This window comes from Rattus norvegicus, chromosome 8, assembly GCF_036323735.1.
Source record: "Rattus norvegicus strain BN/NHsdMcwi chromosome 8, GRCr8, whole genome shotgun sequence".
NCBI lineage: Eukaryota > Metazoa > Chordata > Mammalia > Rodentia > Muridae > Rattus > Rattus norvegicus.
Window position 1 is genome coordinate 53,857,941 of NC_086026.1, and position 20,219 is coordinate 53,878,159.

At 46.4% G+C, this 20,219-nt stretch overlaps 1 protein-coding gene across 7 annotated transcripts in view; it reads left to right on the forward strand.

Moving 5' to 3' along the window:
* Positions 1 to 6,598, forward strand: part of Ddx6 (DEAD-box helicase 6) — a 36,878-nt gene extending 30,280 nt beyond the window's left edge. For 6 of the 7 annotated variants that reach the window (XM_006242954.4, XM_006242951.4, XM_006242950.3 and 3 more), the window contains exons 13-14: positions 854 to 1,036; positions 2,345 to 6,598. In XM_006242954.4, the coding sequence (XP_006243016.1) occupies positions 854 to 1,029 (176 nt within the window). In that variant the 3' untranslated portion in view covers positions 1,030 to 1,036; positions 2,345 to 6,598. The remainder of the gene's footprint in view (positions 1 to 853; positions 1,037 to 2,344) is intronic. The other variant, NM_001109292.1, reaches the window with a different exon arrangement.
* The last annotated feature ends 13,621 nt before the right edge of the window (positions 6,599 to 20,219 follow it).

Below are 20,219 nucleotides of genomic sequence, written 5' to 3' on the forward strand. Positions count from 1 at the left end.
ACCTAATTTTGGGGAGAGGAGTGTGTACAAAAGTAAGCTGGAAATGGTGGCACGTATCCTGTAATCCCTGTGCTTGAGAGATTGAGGCAGGAGGATCGTGATTATAGTTGGGGCTAGGGGGTTGAAGACATGGATTTGCTATCAAAGAGCCTGTAGCACTCTGTTTGATGTCCAGCACCCACGTCAGGCACTTGTAAAATCCAGGAGAACTGGATTGATCAGATGCTGTGGCGTGTGCATGTACTGTTCAGTGTGTGTGTCCTAGCAGATGCAAATGAGCATCCAGTTTGTCATGTGAAATGGGTTTCCGGGGGTTGGGGATTTGGCTCAGTGGCAGAGCGCTTGCCTAGGAAGTGCAAGGCCCTGGGTTTGGTCCCCAGCTCCGAAAAAAAAAAAGAACCAAAAAAAAAAAAAAAAAAAAAAAAAAGAAATGGGTTCCAGAACCCTTGCCAACATCGAAGTCTGGGTACCTTAGTCTTTTTAAAACATGTGGTGTTAGCTTATAACTGGTGTGTATCTCACACATAGCAACTTGTTTGCAGTACCTTGTACAGTACAGTCTGATTTTGTAAGTGGTCGTTACACTGTATTGTTTAGGGAGTGGTGGCCCAGAAGTCTGTTACCTGTTCAGTACAGTCGATGTGCCAAGGGAAAGACCTTCAGTTGTTTTGTTTCTGATTTGTTCAGTCTTGTTTGTGCCATTCAGAATGGCACCGAATGAATGTGTTACTGCTATGTGTTGTAGCATATTACAGAGTAGTACCTACATGTTGCTCTCACTTTGACTCATTTTATTTACCACTTCTTCAATTCTTCAGCAAGTTTTAAACTTATTAAATACATTTTTCTTTAGGTCGCTTTGGTCATCTTGGCTTAGCCATCAACTTGATCACATATGATGATCGCTTCAACCTGAAGAGTATTGAGGAGCAGCTGGGGACAGAGATCAAACCCATCCCAAGCAACATTGACAAGAGCCTGTATGTGGCAGAATACCACAGTGAGCCTGCAGAAGATGAGAAACCTTAACAAGCACGTAAGTGCCCAGCGAGTGGAGCAGAACCTTCAGCTTAAGGAAGGAAAGAACGTTCTCTTCTCAAACCTCTTGTTCTAGCAGTAGCTTACACCCAGTGTCACAAATATGATTGAAAACTAAGAATATTCTCTTGGTAAGGCAAGCGTGTTGTTACAGGCATGCACTGCTCTGTAGACCACTTCCTGAGCATTGTGTGAGTCACATACAACACAGATTTGGACTCTCAGACTGATGAAAGTCAAAATGGCATTGGCAGTCTTGGTTTAAAAATACTTCTTTTGGGGCTGGGGATTTAGCTCAGTGGTAGAGCGCTTACCTAGGAAGCGCAAGGCCCTGGGTTCCGAAAAAAAAAAAAATACTTTTTTGGGGGGGGGGAATGAGTTCATTAATAAAGTAGGTAAATACCTTGTCAAATATGTAACACATTTAAAAATACCTGTTTTTACAATTCCCCTTCTATCAAGATATATCATATAAATTCTCATCTAAAATGACAGAATGAAGGATGATGCCCCTCTAGCTTCTCATGTGCCCTCTCCACATCTCACCTGTGGCTCTAGTTAGGTTCGATAGTGGGCAGTATCTGCTCTTTGGAATTTTCCTTAGAAATACCTTGAGAGCTGCTTTAATTCCAAGTTTCCGCTACCAATGCTAGGGATTTAACCCAAGGCCAAGCTTCATGCTCCACTAAGTCTCCAGACCTGCAGTAAATGCCATGTCTTTTACTGTAGTTTCAGAGGATGATTTCCAAGCCCTGTGCACTGTGAGCGAGATCCTGTAGTCTCAGCATTCTGTGGAGACTTTGAATTGGGATCTGGAGTCATTCAGGACCACATAGCCCTATTGTTCAGAGCACAAGAGGCTTCTGTGCTACCTTTTCACTTCACCTTTATGCATTTGTTTTTGAGAGAGGCTCAGGCAGCTGAGGTGCCTTCAAACTGTTGTTCTGCTAGGATGGCCTTGAAAAACCTACCATTCATGTGCCCACTTGGCCTCTGCCGGCACTCAGAACTTGAAGATCTTTCTCTCCTGGGGTATGTGGGAAACTGTCATGGTTAAGTTGATTTTTCTGAGCCAGGCTGAATCCCTAGCTTGACCAAAACAGACTGATCGTGATCCCTTTTTCTTCGCCTCCATGTGCTAGACTTACATATGCGAGCTGTCACATCAAGTGAAGCCTTTCCTGTAACTAGTAGATCAGTTTCAGGAGAAAGTGCAGGGAGAGTCTGGTGTGAGGTTTGGGAAACGTGTCCTTCTTTATAGTGCTTTCATGGATACTAATTTTAAATTTCTAAACTTCGTCCGTAGGCTTTGACAAACTACAGAAGGCTCCTTGGATCTGTGACGCATCATTTTTGGGGCGGGGGGTGCTCTTCTCCTTGTGGGTTTTTCATCTTTATTTTGGAACTATGAAGAGTTATATAAGAGCTCAGACATCTTTCTTTTTTTTAACTGGTGAAGAAAAACTGAAAAGAAGAAATGGACCTTTTTTGTTCCCTTGTTTGCACTGTGTGCTGACTGAACGTTTCGTTGCACTAACTGCTGGTTTTTAAAAATGTTTTCTGGGGAAAGGGGACAAGGAAGGAGGAAAAAGAAAGGGAGAAACCCTAAAAAGAGAAGAATCTTGGTGGACACGCACCTGTCTACAGTTCTCCGATAGCCGACTCTACTGCATTTCAACTTCTCCCTGGTTACTCATCCGTTTTTAAGCCTGAAGAGCTTACTACTTATTTGTGCAAAGTGCCTTACGCTACGAGACCATTAAGAATATCATCTTTTACCACAGCCCGAGGAATCAACAAAGTCACGTTCTATTTTCTTTTCTTTTTTATTTCTTTGCCTCTTCATTTGGTTTCAAGTTGAAGTCTTGCTTCCTGTTCTACCAGTACTCATGCCCAGGGCCGGAAGGTGGACTAGTGATGGTAGCGCCATTTTCCTTTTCTTTATATGGAGGAGTTGATTCACAACTGCAGTCCATCCACACTGTAAATACATGTATTTAAAAAAAAAAAACAATACCAAGTAAAATTTTCTTCTGGGCTGAGTAGACGCACCATCGTCGCTCCCAAAGGAAAGAGCAGCCTCTCACTGCAGGAGCCATATGACAAGCCTCTGTGCTCTACGGCGGAACACTAACCTGGCTCACACGCTTCCATGAGCAGTAAGGCACTGGGTGCAAAGACTTGTCGGAGCCTTGACCCTCTTTCCTCTGTGGCAAAGCGCGACCCATAGAAAATTGTATGTGTATACTTGTATAAACTTTGTAAATAAGTTTTTTTCTGGGTTCATATATATATATATATAAATATATATATATACATACATATATATATTATTTTTTTTGGATGAAGGTTGCTGGGATTAAGGGATTAGAGTGATTATGGGAGCAGCTAAAGATGAGAGGGGCTCAGTTTTCTGCAACACTAAATTCTAAAAAGTGCTTTGGCCTCTAACTATAGGAAGTAGACCTCTGCAGGGCCTGTGTTGGAAAAGGGCCCAGAAGCCCAGGGCGCCTGTGCGCCACCACACTACTCTTGTAATGTGCATGCAGCGGTCTTAGCAGACAGCAAGGAAGCTTCAGAAGTCTGTGGTCCCTGAGGGCTTCGAGAAGCTCTGTGGTTTGGCTCTCCTGTCCTAAACGTTTGAGGAACTTCCCAAGTTCCTCAAAGGGGAACAAAGATTAATCTTCCTTGGAGTATGAGAAGTGTACGGAGTGCAGTCTTAGAGCAGAGAGTGTGAACATGGATTCGTACTTCACTGGACCAGCCAGTACAGCCTCAGCAGGCTTGGCGGTCGTGGAGCTTAGTTATCTGCGGTCACCTCCTGTAGTGTGTGAGTGAACGAAAGCCCTCTGCCCACCTTGACTTGTACATGTTTGCGGGAATGGGCGACCCCTGAGAGCTGTTAACTCCATGCTGCAGAAAGCTGCTTACCATTCTCGTGCCTGCCGCAGCAAGAATTGCTGTCTGTCCTTTCTTTCGCATTGTAAATTGCCGGCAGATGCTTTAGGTGGGTAGTGTTGCTTTAAATTGTGCCCCTCCCAACATGCTTGATGTTTGGCCTGATCTCCAGGCAAAAGGAGTGAGATGAATCAAAACCAGTGAACTTTTTTTTAAAAAAATGTTTTTAATTCCCTTTTAACCCAGTATACTAGGTCAGGAGGCATCTAGGGAACAAAAAAAGCAAAAAACAAAATTTAAAAAAAAAACTGATTTTCATATTCCATCACTTTGAAAACCTTAAACCTATGACAAGGTATGTCACGTGTACGCTGCCATGCTTAACTCACCTGAATAAAGGAGTCCGCTATTCCAAGTTGCTTTTTGACTGTGCCTAGTTCTAAAGCAAAACTATTTGTGACCTGTCCCAAATTCCTTGGGGATCAAAATCCTAAAGATGCCTCCTTACCAGATATAACCCTGACTGTAACAGCTGTAGCAGGAGCTGCACGGTACAAAACCCCAAAAGGCAAGTCCAGTCAGTGTTGGTTACAAAACAGAAACCAAATTAAGGAAGTCACTTTTTTAGGGAGGGTGGGAATGGGGTCTTAAAAATTCTTTGACCAACAGATCTTGCCCTTGTACCGATGCAGTTCTCCTCCTTCCTGCCTTTGGCGAGATGAGAGGGATCTCCATGTAGATCAGCAGCAGGAACGGAGTATAAACAAACGTGCTAGCTCGCCAGAGGACATGTGGGTGAGTCAACAAGGTGCAGTCTCTTGCCAACCTTGGACTGCTCTGCTAGGTGCCACATGCCTATGAGTCCCTCTTAAAGCACAGACTCCACGTGGAGAGTATTCTCAAGTACAGCGTCTGCTGAGCTGTGGCACTTGGACTAGCTGAGCACCCCACTGTCTGGAGAGGCAGCAGTGGGGGTGGTGCTTAGCTCGCTTGAGCTGTTAATGGAAAGATGCCCTACTGACCAGGTCAGAACCTGGTTATCTTTTTTTTTTTTTTTTTTTCTTTTTTTCCTTTTTAATCCCTCTTAATAAGGAATATTGCTACTATTGGAAATTGTCTTTCAGGTTCTTTCCAGTAATTTTTAAAGTAATGGTTATGTTTTGTTTTTTCCCAGTAGTTCATTTGGATAAAAACTATGTCCTATTTTTAATATCCACCTCAATGCTTTTAGCCTCTGGTCATAAGCTGTGTAATGAGTCACAGACTGTTACACACCTTGCTGCCTCAGGGCCTGTTTTTTTTCTCTCCCTTAATGTTCTGAACATGAAAAAACTTTCTTAGAAATGGAATACATTTACCATAAAATGTTTTCCCTGAAAAGGAAAACCTAAGTAATTCTAAATTATTTCCAAATGGGTATCAGCATCATAACAATTGGTTGGCCCAAAATGGTGGGGTGGGGTGGGTGGTTGTCATAACTCGTTTTCAGAATGAGATGAGGGCATCTTTCCTTGGCCACCTGCTTTGTGGTTGGACACCATTGTGCTCAGTTAGAGCAGAGCACAGCACAAAGCTTTGAAAAGTGTTGGAAACAAAACATCTCATTCTGATCATTTGTTTGTTGTTTTTTTTGTTTGTTTTTTGTTTTGTTTTGTTTTTTTTTTAATATGGGTGGGAGGGGAGGGTACTGTGTCCCAAAAGGGAGGGTGTCTGCACTAAGGATTTAGAAACACTTTGGAAGCTCATAGCCTCATGGGAAACTGCCTTTAGCCACACTCCTGACCTTTAGATGAGTAACAAAAAGATGGAATGAGTTTGTGGGAATTAAGCCATGTTATTTTAATTGGATACTTTTTTTTTTCAACTTTCTGTGTATCTTTAAAATTGTTACTGTGGAATGATTTTCTTGCCAAATATCTTTGTCAGGCAAAATTATTGGCCTCAAGGGAGGTGAAGTAAGCCAGATTTTGGGTGAATTTATGTGGACTTTGGTGAGTTTGTAGTTCTACTTTATATTCATAAAGATAGTTTTTTAAAACTCCCAAAGCAAATCTATTTTCTTCTCTAATGTAAAAACTCATCTTTGGAGGAAAGAGTTAAGTGTCCAAGGGTTGTAACAGATATGAGGTCAGAGGGAGCTCGCCTGGCCTGGACGCTGCCCCTCCACAGCTGACAGACTCCAACAGAAGTGTATTTAAATCTCCAGTGGACAGAGCTGGGCAGGGCAAGGGAGGGTGGGCCTGGGTTAGTGAGATGCAGGCTGCTGTATTTTAACCAGTGGTTCTTGGGGAGGGGTGCCTGGAGAATACAAAGTCACTTCCCTTTTTTGAAACAAAACCAATTAGAAAAAAACTACAATTTTTTTGTTTAGTAAAAATAAGAAAATTCTAATGTCCCTAGTCACAAGGGACCAGTTCCACTTTGAACAGTAGGAACTTAAAAATTTGAAAACATTTGGGGAAAGGGAAAATTGGCTTTCTGTTTAATTGGCAAATGTTCCAGTGGGAGGGTCTGTTTTTGTTGGGATGTGTTACAGTATATGTACATGTCTATGGACCTGAGTCTTTAAGGAATTTATACATGGTTCAGAAAAGATGGTTGGTAAAATCTTGATTATTTCTTTTTGTTAATTTATCTCAATAAAAGCCCACTGGAACTCCAAGTGTCTTGTATGTATGTTCTTGAGCCTAGTTGAATAAACTTGAAGAATTCTGTCTTCCACCCTACATTTAGATTGCCTGCTGCACACACAGAGTTTTCATAGCAGAGGTGAAGAACCAAGTTTGGTTGGCATTCTAAGCTATCAGCTCCCAGAATTATTGTCAAGTATAAAGCTGTATATATTCCCAAATCTTAAAGAACTACAAGAAAAAAAATCAGTAGACAGATGCTTTAAAGAAGGACCTTGCCAGTCCTTCCCCAGGGAGCTGCTTAGATGCAACAGAGTCTGCTCATGGAAAAAGGGTGGAGGAGGGGAAAGGCAGGAGTGTCTTTAGGTTGAGATCAGAGTCTGCATTTAGTCTTAGCACACTTCTATGAATACCCATAAACTGATTGTAAACCTGTGGTTCTCAACCTTCCTAATACTGGGACCCTGTAATACAGCTCCTCATGTGGTGACACTTCCAACCATAAGATTCTTTTAGTTGCTACCTCACAACTGAAATTTTGCTAGTGTTTCAAGTTGTAAATACCTTTGTTTGCCTATGGCTTCAGACAATCACTGTGAAAGGGTCGTTCTAACCCAAAGGGGTCACAACCTCCAGGTGGGTAGAAAACCACTGTTGTGACCTGTGTTGGAAGGCGTGGCACAGCCACATTGTATACAAAGTTAAGTGGCAGGCTCAGCTGAAAGATGGTTGTCCAGGGCATTGTAGAATTGGGAAAAAATGAGTCCCAAAGTAGACAGACAGTTGTGCTTTGCTTCTTTGAGAAAGCGTTGTCTGCGTGCAACCCAGGCTGGCCGTCCACTCTTAATCTTGCCTCTGCTTCAGAAGTGGGCCGGTTCCACCACACCAGCAACTGATCGGGGGAAGGGGCAGAAACAGATGCTGACCTAGGCTTTAGCTGCTTTGGAGGTTGTGGCAAAAAGTCCACTCTTCTCCGTCTTTCTCTCTACTCCCTCCCCTCAAAAACTCTTGATCTTGCTGGATTTGGCCTGTTGGGCGTGACGTGGGAGTATAGTGATGTGGGATTATCACACAAGCGCTGCCTTAGGATAGCAGGATTGAAGGCAATCACTAACATGTATGGTTTTTATGTGCAAAAGTCACACCTCAAATAATCCACCTTGAGAAACGGCCCTGTGACTACATTATCATTATGAAGGCGTGGGCCCACGTCCTCCACCTAAGAACCACTGGATTGCTGCCGGTATAGGGCTCCATGCTGCAGGAGTAGATTCCCACAGCCACACTTCCATCCTCCCTCAAGCTAGGTGCTTCCTCACTTTCTCCTTAGATTGACTTGTGTGGACTGAGCATCAGATCTCCAGTTTTCATCTAGACTTTTTATCATGGATATCCAACCCTCTCACCACCCCTCAGAGATTCAGAGAAATGGAAGACAATACAGTCCTCTAGCTCCTTCAGCTCCTTTGTGTCGGATTCTCTCTAGCTTCTTTGTCTCGAGAGATCTCAGACTGAAGTCACATCACTGCCTCTCTGTCAGCTCCTTCCTTGTTAGATCCCCCTATGCCTGTTAATAAGCCCCCCTCACTAGATCCCCTATGCCTGTTAATAAGCCCCCCTCACTAGATCCCCTATGCCTGTTAATAAGCCCCCCTCACACTAACCTGTTTCTTACTGGGATCTAGATTGATAAGTACAACACTGTTAGTGGCCCCAGGAAACAGACTGAAAATGAGACTCTAGGGGTGTGCCTATAAGCACAGCACTCCAGAAGCAAGGCAGATCTCCGAGTTTGAGACCAGCCTGATCTACAAAACAAGTTCTAAGACAGCTAGGGCTACACAGCACAACTTGAGCCTTCGACCACCACATTAAGTATGTGTTTCCAAGTCGACAGGCTGTGAGCTGCTCACCGTAAATTACATGCCACTTAGTTCAAGCTATAAGGCAGCTTTGAGCTTTTATAGTCCAGAAGTTTTGCCTCTCAATGGAAGAATACCTCCTCCAGGGGATTCAAAGTGACTCCATTAAACTAGAAACAGGCTGCCCCTTGCCCACTTGGCATTTTAATACCATATTCAGTGGTCAATCTTAATTAGAAAAAGGAAACTGGCTTGTGGCTAATGTCAGAGGATAAGGAAGAACATATCTGTGACAAGGTAGGGGCCCAGGGCTCCCATCCAATATGGTAAAAGGGATGGTGTCATAGGGTAGGCTACACAGCTGACAGCTCAAATGCCTCGGGGGCAGTTTGGACTGGAGATGTATCATAATGGTAGGGTGCTTGCCTGGCAATTCTTTTTTCTTTCTTTTTTTTTTTTTTTTTTTTTTTTTTTTTTGGTTCTTTTTTTCGGAGCTGGGGACCGAACCCAGGGCCTTGCACTTCCTAGGTAAGCGCTCTACCACTGAGCTAAATCCCCAGGCCCCTTGCCTGGCAATTCTTAAGTCCCTGGTACTGCCCGCATCACTAATGTAATGCCAGGCTAGTCTTCAGTTCAGTGCATAGCTAAGTGTGATCTCGAACTTCAAATCCTAATGCCTCTCTAGCCTCCAAATACTCAGATTATAAGCCTATGCCACCATGTCCAGTTTATATGGTTCTGTGGGATGAAACCCAGGCGTTCGTGCATGCTACACTCTGAGCTATGTTCCACTTCTTGTAGGAAATGAAACTATGTGACAAACAATGTCACTGATATGAAGATTACATCGAACCAATAGATACATAAAGCATCCCACCCAGAGCTTCCTTTTCCAAAAGATAAGGAAAGAGAAGAAAAGGGGGAAAGGCATGAAGAGAAAACAGACCCTGGGTGAAAGGTTTTTAGAGCCAGTGAAAGATCCAAGGCCCCTGATTGATCCAGCAGTCACAGAAATGCTGTCTTCTCTCCCTTCTCCCTCCTCTCGCCCCTTTCTTTTGGCAAGGCCATGCTATGTTGCCTAGGCTGGTCTCAACCACTCACTGTGCTCAGTGCCCTCTCACCTCAGCCTCTCCACCTCACCTGACTAATGCTTAGTTCTGAATTAAGCCCTGTGTGTTGCACGTCTTTCCAAGAGCAATAAGTTTAGACAAACATGAGCTAATTAAGTGAAGTTAAGAATGCCAAGTTTCGGGGCTGGAGAGATGGCTCAGTGGTTAAGAGCACTGATTGCTCTTCCAGAGGTCCTGAGTTCAATTCCAAGCAACCACATGGTGGCTCACAACCAACTGTAATGAGATCTGATGCCCTCTTCTGGTGTGTCTGAAGACAGATACAGTGTCCTCATATAAAGATAAATAAATCTTTAAAAAAAAAAAAAAAGAATGCCAAGTTTCGGAGACAACCCTGTCTCATCAGAATCTGAGATGTGTTTGCTTATCCCACCTCCAAGTCTTTCTTTTTGTGTTTTGTTGTTTTGTTTTGTTGAGGCATGGTCTCTTTAATTATTTAATTTACTTTTCATTTCGTGTGCATTGGTGTTTTGCCTGTATGTATGTCTGTATGAGGGTGTTGGATCACCTGTAACTAGAGTTGTAGACCTTGTGAACTGTTGTTGTGCCAGGAATTGAACCCAGGTCTTCTGGAAGAGCAACCAAAGCTCTTAGTCATTGAGCCATCTCTTCAGTCCAAGGCAAGGTCTCTCTCTATGTAGCCCTAGCTGTCCTGAAAATCACTATGCAGACCAGGCTGGCCTTGAACTCATGAATCTGGCTGCCTTTGCCTCCCAAATGCTAGGATTAATTCTCCATATGACCTATTCCGATTCTGCTGTTTCACCCTGTTCATTCCGTTTTCTTTTGTTTCCCCCCTATTCTTGTCTCCCCTACTCTTCCTTCTCCATCTCCTTCTCCCTCTCCCTTTGCTCTCCTCTCCCTCCTCTTTTCCAGGTCTCTCTCTCTTGCTGAGCTGTGACCCTAGGCATCCCCACCTTCCCTGCACATTTGTCTTGTTCTCATGTGAGTAGCTAAGCTAAGAGACAGTGCACCCCACAGACCAGGACGAGGCCTGTGGGACCTGGTCCTGTTCTGATGCTTTGAGGCAGTCCTTTGCTTATCTGACCTGTGCTGTGAAGGCATTGCCAGGTGGGCCCTCCTCCTTGGTCTCAGGCCGCAGGCTGGGGTCACACAAGCAGGAGGCTCCTGAAGGAGCAGCTGTGTGGTGGTGGCTGAGGGAGTCCTCCTAGAGCAACAGTTCCCAACCTATAGGTAGAGACCCTTTGGGGGTCAAATAACCCTTTCACAGGGTCGCCTAAGACCTTCAGAAAACAAAGATATTTGTATTACAATTCACAACAGTAGTGAGATTATAGCAGTGATGAAAAGGAGGCTACAGCATTAGGAAGATTAAGAGCCACTGTTCTAGAGGGCCCTGCCTTAGGGTTACCATTGCTGCCATGAAACACCGTGACCAAGGCAACCTTGGGGGGAAAGGGTTTATTCAGCTTACACTTTCACCTCACAATTTATCACCAAAGGAAGTCAGGACAGAAATTCAAGCATGGCTGGATCCTGGAGGCAGAAGCTGATGGAGTGGCCATGGAGTGTTGCTTGTTACTGGCTTGGTCCTCCTGGCTTTCTCAGCCTGCTTTCTTATAGAATCCAGAAGTAGTCCAGGGATGACACCACCCACAATGGACTGGACCCTCCCCCATTAATCACTAATTAAGAAAATGCCCTGCAGGATCATCTAAGCCCAATCTTATGGAGTCATTGTCTCTCTGGTGACCCCTGCTCGTGTCAAGTTGACATAGAACTATCCAGCACGCAGATCATGCCTTAAACATAGTTTCTCTCAAGCTCGGTGGAATTTTCCTCAGCCACGTGACTGGCTGCACAATGGGGCAGGAGGCCAACTAGAGCATCTCCACCCACAAACAGGACAGGCACGGTCACCTGTGGTCTGTATCACAATAGCCTCTGAAAAGAGCTACTCTTATTCCTACTTTGCAAGAGGAAACTAAGGTTTCAACAAACTATATGACTTGTCTGCCCATGTGGAGACCAGATGTGGCCAAACCAGGGTTCGTCTCTAAAGCACCCAGTGAGAGTGGCCTCAGTGGTCTCAGGTGAGTGGTCTGGGGACAGGCTTGACTGCCCCTCTGCACAGGTGTCTGTCTGTGTGGCTTGAGTGGCTGGTGGCCGCAGGTGGCACTGATTGAAAGTGAGTAGGAGGTGTGAGGACCACAGCAACTTCACCACAACAAAGAATTGTCACAGTCGGGACGGGCTGGGCCCTGGCCTTACAGTTTTTTCTTGTACTGTTTCTCACCACAACAGAAACTGCTTATCAGCAGGTGCAGAGTTATTCTAGGAGAATGAACGGTGTGTGGCTTCCTATTAGTGCTCAGAGGATCAGTCACACCACCGCCTGCCGTCCTGTGGCTCTTTCCCCACCCAGTACCGGATGCCTGCAACTCCTCAGGCTGGAAGCTGATATTTAGGGCCAAGCTGCAATCACACAGGCCCTTTCCTCTCCTGTCAAATGGAGTCAAACCACCCAGCCTGGTGGGACTTTTTAGTTTTCAGGTGACAATCTAGTTGGCTACATATAGCGGGACACAGGACAGTGCGTGACAGGTGGGGCAGTTTAACAGTTCGCTGCCAGAAAACTTCTCATGGGTCGTGACATTGACCGTGTCAGTACCCCAAGACTGGGACAAAGAAGTCATGTCATTCTGGCATCACCAAACCTCCAGAGAACTAGGAGCTCTTGGCCTGAGAAGGCCTTGAAGTACCAGTGGCTGGAGCAGACGCACAGCTGACTGACAAGTATGAGGAAGGCAGCTGGCAGCCATGTTCTACACCACCAGGGAGGTGGCTGCTGGCATTCCCATGCAGGCGTCACGGCCTTTAAAAAATTATTTCTTTTACTTTTTGAGACTATAATATCATTGTATTGTTTCTTCCCCCTCTCCCTTCAAGCCTTCCTATACACCCCTCCCTGCTCTATTTCATGGCCTCTTTTCTTCATTGATTGATGCTACACATGCGTGTGTGTGTGTGCGCACGCGTGTGTGTGTGTGTGTGTGTGTGTGTGTGTGTGTGTGTGTGCGTGTGTGTGCACCTAAATACATAAATACAACCTGCTCAGCTTGTATAATGTTGTGTGTGTGTGTTTTCAGGGCTAACCACTTTTAACTCTTCCTGTACCCTCAGCTGGTCAAAGATAGGGCAAGCGGGCAAGAATACTGCAGAACTCCAAATGGGGCTGTGGTGATGGCTGGGACTCCAGGATGCTCGCCTCATAAGCAGCAGGACCCAAGTTTGGATCTCTGGCACTCTGCCTGTGGTCGCGGTCCTGAGGAGGCAGAGACAGGAGAGAGAGTCCCTGGGGGTTTCTGGCCACCCAGTGTAGTCAAATCAGTGAGCTCTGGGTTCTGCAGGGATCCCTCTGCACACCTACATGTACAGAAAGAGAGACAAGACATTGGCACCCGGCTGGAAATGTCATGGAGATATAGATCCTAACGGGAAGTGGATGATTTTGGTTTTTTGTTTGTTTTGGTTGGGTTTATTCGTTTTATTTTTCTTTGTTGTTTTTCGAGTCAGGCTTTCTCTGTGTAACCCCAATTGTCCTGGAACTCATTCAATAGACCAGGGTGGCCTTGAACTCAGAGATCCACCTTGCTCTGCCTCTGCCTCTGCCTCTTGAGTGCTGGGATTAAAGGCCCGTGCCACCACCACCACTACCACCCCTGTCCCTGATGGAAGTTCTTAAAATAAAAGAAAAACAAACAAGAGACACTCTGCAGAGGGAGCCATTAAAGGCGCCATTCAGCAGCAGCCAGAACAGAAATCTGAAAGACGGTGGCTCAAACAGAGAAGTGTACTTGTCTTTTACAGGCGCCCAGGACCATTGCGAGCTAAAGAGGCTGTCAGGTACCAGAAACTAAAGTGAATGATTGCTGAGTCTGAGCCAACCTGGGACACTTTTTCTTCGCCTGCTTGGGCTATGAGAACTTATCCCAGAAAACAAAACCAAACCAAACCATGGATCTACAGAGTATGTACTGCTCTTTAGAGAACTTGAGTTTCTAGCACCCATGCCAGGCAGCTCACGGCAACCTGTAATGCTTCAGGGAAGCCCAGTGCCTCTGACCTGCACAGGCTCATGCAGGTCGGACACACTCAAAATAAAAATAAGCCTTAAAAACAAAACTGGGGGGCTGGAGAGACGGCTCAGTGGTTAAAAGCACTGACTGCTCTTCCAGAGGTCCTGAGTTCAATTCCCATCACCCACGCAGTGGTTTGCAACCATCTGTGATGGGATCTGATGCCCTCTTCTGGTGTGTCTGAAGACAGCGACAGTGAATTCATAAATAAAATAAATCTTTAAAATCAAACTTAATCCATTTCTCTTTAAAACAAACAAACAAACAAACAAACAAACAGGGCATGATTGCAAATACCTTTAGTGCTGGCACTTGGGAAACAGAGTTGTCTGTGACTTTGACAGCCTGGCCTATATTGAGTTCCAGGCCAACTGGGGTTCCCTAGTGAGATCTGTCCTGTTTCAAAACAAACAAAACCAGTAACATAAAGCACACTGAGAAAGACAACAAGAACAGAGGGACTCACCAACCAGTGACCCTCAGCCTGTTAGGGTGCAGCCAAGCCCTCGGTTGGCTTTGCTAAGGTTTATTTCTGATTTAAAATGTCTTTCAAGGAGATCTATGAACACTGCGAATCTCAGGGATCGCACAGCAAACAGGGACCACGGGCGGGGTCAGCCTGACTTGAGTTGAATCCCCAGGTGGCCCTGACTCTGCTGACATGAGCCGTGGCACGGAGAAGATGCTCAGTCACCGGGGCATGGCGGGTACCCAGACACCATGCCATGTTCCCACGGGGAGACAGGAAGCCATGGTGGTTGGGGTGCTAACAAGAGTTTGGGCAGGTAGAGTAGTAGGCAGAGGCGGGGCAGACGGCCGCAGCTGGCTGCCGTGGGGCCCACATGCAGCCTCCACTCCCTTTCTGCAAAAATTGCTGTCCTGTGCAGAAAAGAAAAAGGGTGCTGAGACACGCTTCTCCCCAGCCCCCACCCCCAGGCCTGTGTACAAAGGCCGTGGGTTTTTGATCCACAGGTGGCTGTGGTTTGAGTAGAGTCCTTGGCTAAATGGGAGGCTCTGTCCTGGCAGAGGGGTGGCAGGGCATGGCTCAAGTTGGCAGCTAAACTGCAGAGAACTAAGTCCCATGTGCCCGGACCTAGTCCATACCTCTCCTGCCCCCCTCCTTTCTTTAGGAGCAAATGTAGCCCTCCTGTACCCCTACCCTGCAGGCCTTGCTTCCCCACCACCTCCCACACACTAGGTCTTTCCTGTGTGGAATAACCCTGAGTAGGACACAGAATTCTAAGAGGTCCTACCACCAAGCATTTGCATCTGCCATCAGTCTGCCCAGTGAAGCAAGTCTCCATTGCAGACCTTGGATGGTTCTCTGAAAGGGGAAGCCTCAGCCTTTTTTCCTTTCAGAGTTGGCTCCCTCAGGTATCAACCTTACACCTTCCCAACAAACTCTAGCCACACGAGGCCCCAGGGCTGAAGGCCACAGCCTTTCATCTGGGCCTCCGAGGGTTGTTCTCTCCATTGTTCAAGCAAATCTTTCCCAGTCTGGATGAGTGGATTCGTCAAGACCCCCTGGAGATCAGCCTACCTTGGTGTCTGAGCTTCAGTTTCTAGCAGCAAAAACAGAGGCAAGGGTGGTGTTTTGCCTCATTCCGTGCAGGCTTTCAACACAATCACCCCTTCTCCGTTTCCCCAGCTCATACAACAGCAGTAAAAGCAGCCAAGGAGAGCCATGAGACCATGGGAAAGAGAAGCAGAGAGTGTTATACAGGATGGGACATGTCTCAGAGGAGGTGACGTGTGGGCAGAAACACCACTGAGCAGGTAGAGGGGGCACAGCCAGACAGGAGTCTGAAGTGTAAAGACACCAAGGTTTTCTTTCAAGAGTCACAAAGTCCCAGGTGTTGGGGACAGAAGCAGGCCAAGGAATAGAGATGGCTCAAGGGAGGGAAGAGAGGCTCGGGGCTCTGGTGGTAAGGATGGGGATGGGGCCAAGCAGGTCGGCAAGGGATGTAGTCTGAAGACTGAGCCGTAGCACTTGTGAATGACCACTTGTGGGGCATGATGGGAAAGGGGGCACCTGTAACAGGCTGGGGGCTGGTTCAGAGGGCAAGTGTGCAAGCTGGAGGACCTGAGTTAAAATCCCTAGAACCCACGTAAAACGCCAGGCATTGTCAACAGGGCTTATAACGTCTGTGTACGGAGGGCAGAGGCAGGGGATTGCCCAGCACAGATCAATGAGAAACTCTGACTGGGGGATAAAGTGGTGACATCCTTCTCTGGCTTCTATATGCTTGTAGTCCCTCTCCCCTAACATGTGCCGCATACACCTCACACAAACATACAAAGTAAATAAACACTAAAGGAAGGAAATGATCAGACAACCAGGAGATTTTGTCCTAAGCTGTATGATAAGAACTTCAGAGGAAAAAACAAAAAGACAGTCCCTCAGAACTGCTGAGCACAGGACCACCGTCCATAGCAACAGTTACTGTCAATGAGACAAGATCACACCTCATGATGTGAGTGTCTGATACACCCACAGGATAGACCCAGCATCTTGGTGATGCCAGGGCTGGCTAGACCTGCCTGGGGTCTGGGAGGCTCCCTGCAAGATGCAGAGAGAGATGATCCCTTAGGTTCTAGAAATTCCTTAAGGGGGTAAATTGCCCTCTTACCAAAGAGCAGGGTCCTGCCTGCTAAGACTAAAGGCAGAACCATACAGAAGCGTACCAAAGCCAGATGAATAGGGACCTGTGGGCCCAGCGCTTGGCCGCCATGGAGGCCATCCTGTGGGACGAGCAGAAGGGTGCCTGGTTCGACTATGACTTGGAAAAAGGGAAGAAGAACCTGGAGTTTTATCCTCCAACCTCACCCCACTCTGGACTGGCTGCTTCTCAGCCCCTAGTGTGGCTGACAGGGCTCTGAAGTACTTGGAGGTGAGGGAACAGTGGGTGGGCCTGGCCTGGCATCCTGGAGGGAAGGACCCTCCCTTCCCTGCAAATCTCACTGGGGCCACTGGGAGTGGCTGTGAGGCAGGATCCTCACAGGAGTCAGGAGGGGCATTTCTGCCTTCCCAGAGGGTCCCAGGGTCCTTGGCTCCTGTTTCAGCCACCATACACAGTCACATCAATGTCTGGAACCTTCTAGGACAGCAAGATCTTGACCTATCTGTACAGCCTCTCTCTAGGTGTGTGATTCCCCAAGTGTCTGGGTTCCTTCTACAGGACATTGGAAGTATGGACGTGGACAGAGAGCATCTACCACAGCCTGACCAAGGGTGTAGGGGCAGTCATGCTTGGACTGTGAGTCAGGAACAAGAATCCAGGGCTCCTCGTCCTCTCCCTGGCTGCTCTGCTCTATTGAGACCCCCTCAGATGACATACATCTGTCCAGGGAGTTCCAACACTCTTCTCCCTTTGTAAGACCTAAAGTTAACTTGTAAGCCCCATCTGCCCAAGGACCAGGTAACTTCCTGGAATGCTGGGAGCTGTAGTTCTTAATCACAGCGCCATATGGGAAGATACAGTGGCCATCGGGGTTTATCCTTAAGAAGCCCTACAATCCTGTCTCATGACCGTTTGCTGGGAATTCCAGAGGGCGGTCCTGGTCAGTATTTAATTAAAGCTTACTTCAAATTTGTTTCAAAATTGTGGAAATGGTTTTTCTTTTGTGAATCTCAGGATTAACACCTCCCTCTAACCAGGCGCCCTAAATTAAGGGCCCATGGGTGCATGGGTCCAGATAAGATGTCTGAGGGCCCACCTTGGGGAGAATAAGCCCCTCTCTGTTCAGGGTGGGCACGTTGGATACTCAGCTCCTGGCTCGGGTAGGGTCTAAGGCTTAATTTAGCTAGTTTCCCCCAGACCTGGGAGGTGGCTTTGAGTTGACCTAGAATTGGGTCTAAACAAATTCATTTACTCATAAAAGTCAGCAGTGGGGGGTTGGGGATTTGGCTCAGTGGTAGAGCACTTGCCTAGGAAGCGCAAGGTCCTGGGTTCAATCCCCAGCCCCGAAAAATAGAAAAAAGAAAAAAAAAAAGTCAGCAGTGGACGATGTCATCTGTCAGGGGCATCCCTGTCCAGGGCCTTCTTCCTCAGGGGAGGCTATATCAATCTCCGAGCAGCACATTCAGGGCGGTGGCGGCCCCCAGTGGACACTATTGGGCATTGCAGAGGCTGGAGCTGAAGGCCAGCTCAGCTCTCCATGGCCCCTGGGATGGTGGTGAGCCTAGAGGCAGTGCCCAAGCTACAATCCATCTTTTGCATGTGTGTGTTTGTGCGTGCGTGCATGTGTGAGCACGTGTGTGTGTGTGTGTGTGTGTGAATGTGTGTGTGTGAATGTGTGTGTGAATGTGTGTGAATGTGTGTGTGAATGTGTGTGAATGTGTGTGTGCATGTCCGTGTGTGCGTGCGTGTGTATATTGATTATAAACAATGGTGGTTTCATCATGACATTATCAAACATGATTTAATATAGTTTTATCATATCTACCTCTGTTCCCTTACTCTGTACACCTTCTATAGCCCTTTGATCCCCTTCCTTTTCCAAACTAGTCTCTCTCTTCCTTCCCTGTCTCCATTTTGGATTGGCCGAATGAGTTTCATTAAGGTTGCTCCGATAGGAGGTCATTTACAGGAGCGTGGGCACTTTACCAGGGCTACACTACTGTCTCACTCCCCCGGCAACCATTCACTGCTATAAACCCTCGGGGAAGTCTGGAGCCTGCGTGTCCCTCCTCCATGTCAGGATGCCGACAGGTCGTGCGCTGTGAGTTCAAGAGTCCAGCAGCGACATCGTAGCTGGAAGATAACATTTGACAATAGTTCACCCCACCATCTGCCCTTACATTCTGCTCTCTCTTCCCAGCTGCTCCTCAAGCCTTAGCGCACTGGTGACACAGATGTCCCACTTATGGCTGAGTGCTCTCAGGATAAATAAATGGTCATTTATTCCCCCACTTTAACCATTCCGAGTCCGTAGTTAGCATAAACTTCTCTAGGCTGACTGGTGGCACTCATCTCTAATCCCATCACCTGGGTGGCAGAGACAGGTAGAGCTCTTGAGTTTAAAGCTAGCCTAGTCTACACAGCAAGCTTCAGGCCAGCCAAACAAACAGAAGCTTTTCTGACAGAGCACATCGAGAGACAAGCATAGTTATTTCAAGGGCAATTTTTTTTTACCACATCATGTCCATTTAGCGAAGCAACTCTAACTCCTGAACCAGGGCCTATCACTTCCCTGGCCCAGGAATTTGGACCAGGTTTAAGTGTCAGACATGAATTCCTTCCTGGGTCATAGGCCTCAGGTCTAATCAGAAAGCCATTGGTTGGTTACCCTATGGCATATTAGCCACTATTTTACCAATGGGTATATCTGACTCGGCTGATGTAGCACCCAAAGTCCACAGCCGAGTTATACCACACGCAATCTACATAGCACCTTCCCAAACTATGAATTCTGGCCAGCAAGGAGAAAGTTCCCAGACCAATTTATTGAGGGGAGGAGAGCCCACTCTTATACAGTCATTCCCATTGTCCTCAGTATGACATCATAACAATGTTTGATATTGGAGTGCTAGGCCCACCACAGGTGGCACCATTCCCTGGGCTGGTGATTCTGAACAATGTAAGAAAGCTTAGGGTGAAACTGTGAGCTAGCCAGCAAGCCTCTTCTACATAGTGACTTTAAGGCCAGCCTAAGCCACGTAAGACTCAGTCTCAAAAAACAAAATACCACTATAATAACAATAACAACAACAACAATAAAAATCAAAGGTGGAAGATGATTTAAGCAATGAGCATTCGGGGCTGGAGAGATGGCTCAGCGGTTAAGAGCACTAATTGCTCTTCCAGAGGTCCTGAGTTCAATTCCCAGCAACCACATGGTGGCTCACAACCATCTGTAATGGGATCCGATGCCCTCTTCTGGTGTGTCTGAAGACAGTGACAGTGTATTCACATATATGTATAATATATAGACAAAAAAAGAAAGAATGCACTAGAGGATTGCTCAGGGCACTGGAGGTTAGCTCTTGGAAGAGACTAGAATACCAGTCTCAGTGCTGCTCTGATGCCGGGCTTAAGATGTAAGCACTTTATTCCATGCATATTCCTGCCAGCATGTCACCAGCGGCCCCAAGTAATAGGATCACTCAATCTTGAACCCTCACCATTGGACCCAATGAATAGGTCAGTCCAGAACCACAAGCCAAACATAAACCTTTTCTCTTTATAAGTTAATTAATTACCTCAAGGATTTCATTAGAGTAATTCAAAATGATTAATATAATACTGTTATATTCTACTATTAATCTAGTTGATATCTAATATACAAAGCCTGTCTGAGTCATGCTTGCCAACGGTATCTTGTGCTCCCAGGCATCAAGTACTCATGGCCTGGAGACTACTTATACAGGTATGGGTAATTATTTATATGATGTCACTGTATTACATCCAATAATGTCTCTTTCAACTAATGACCCTTACAGCGTGCTATTAAGAAACCACAATAAAGTTTCCTGCTAGACTTTCCTCAGGGCGAACGCAGACCAAAAACAAATGAAACAGAATTCTGCTTAGAGTCCACTAGGTGGCTCTCTCTTCCAGC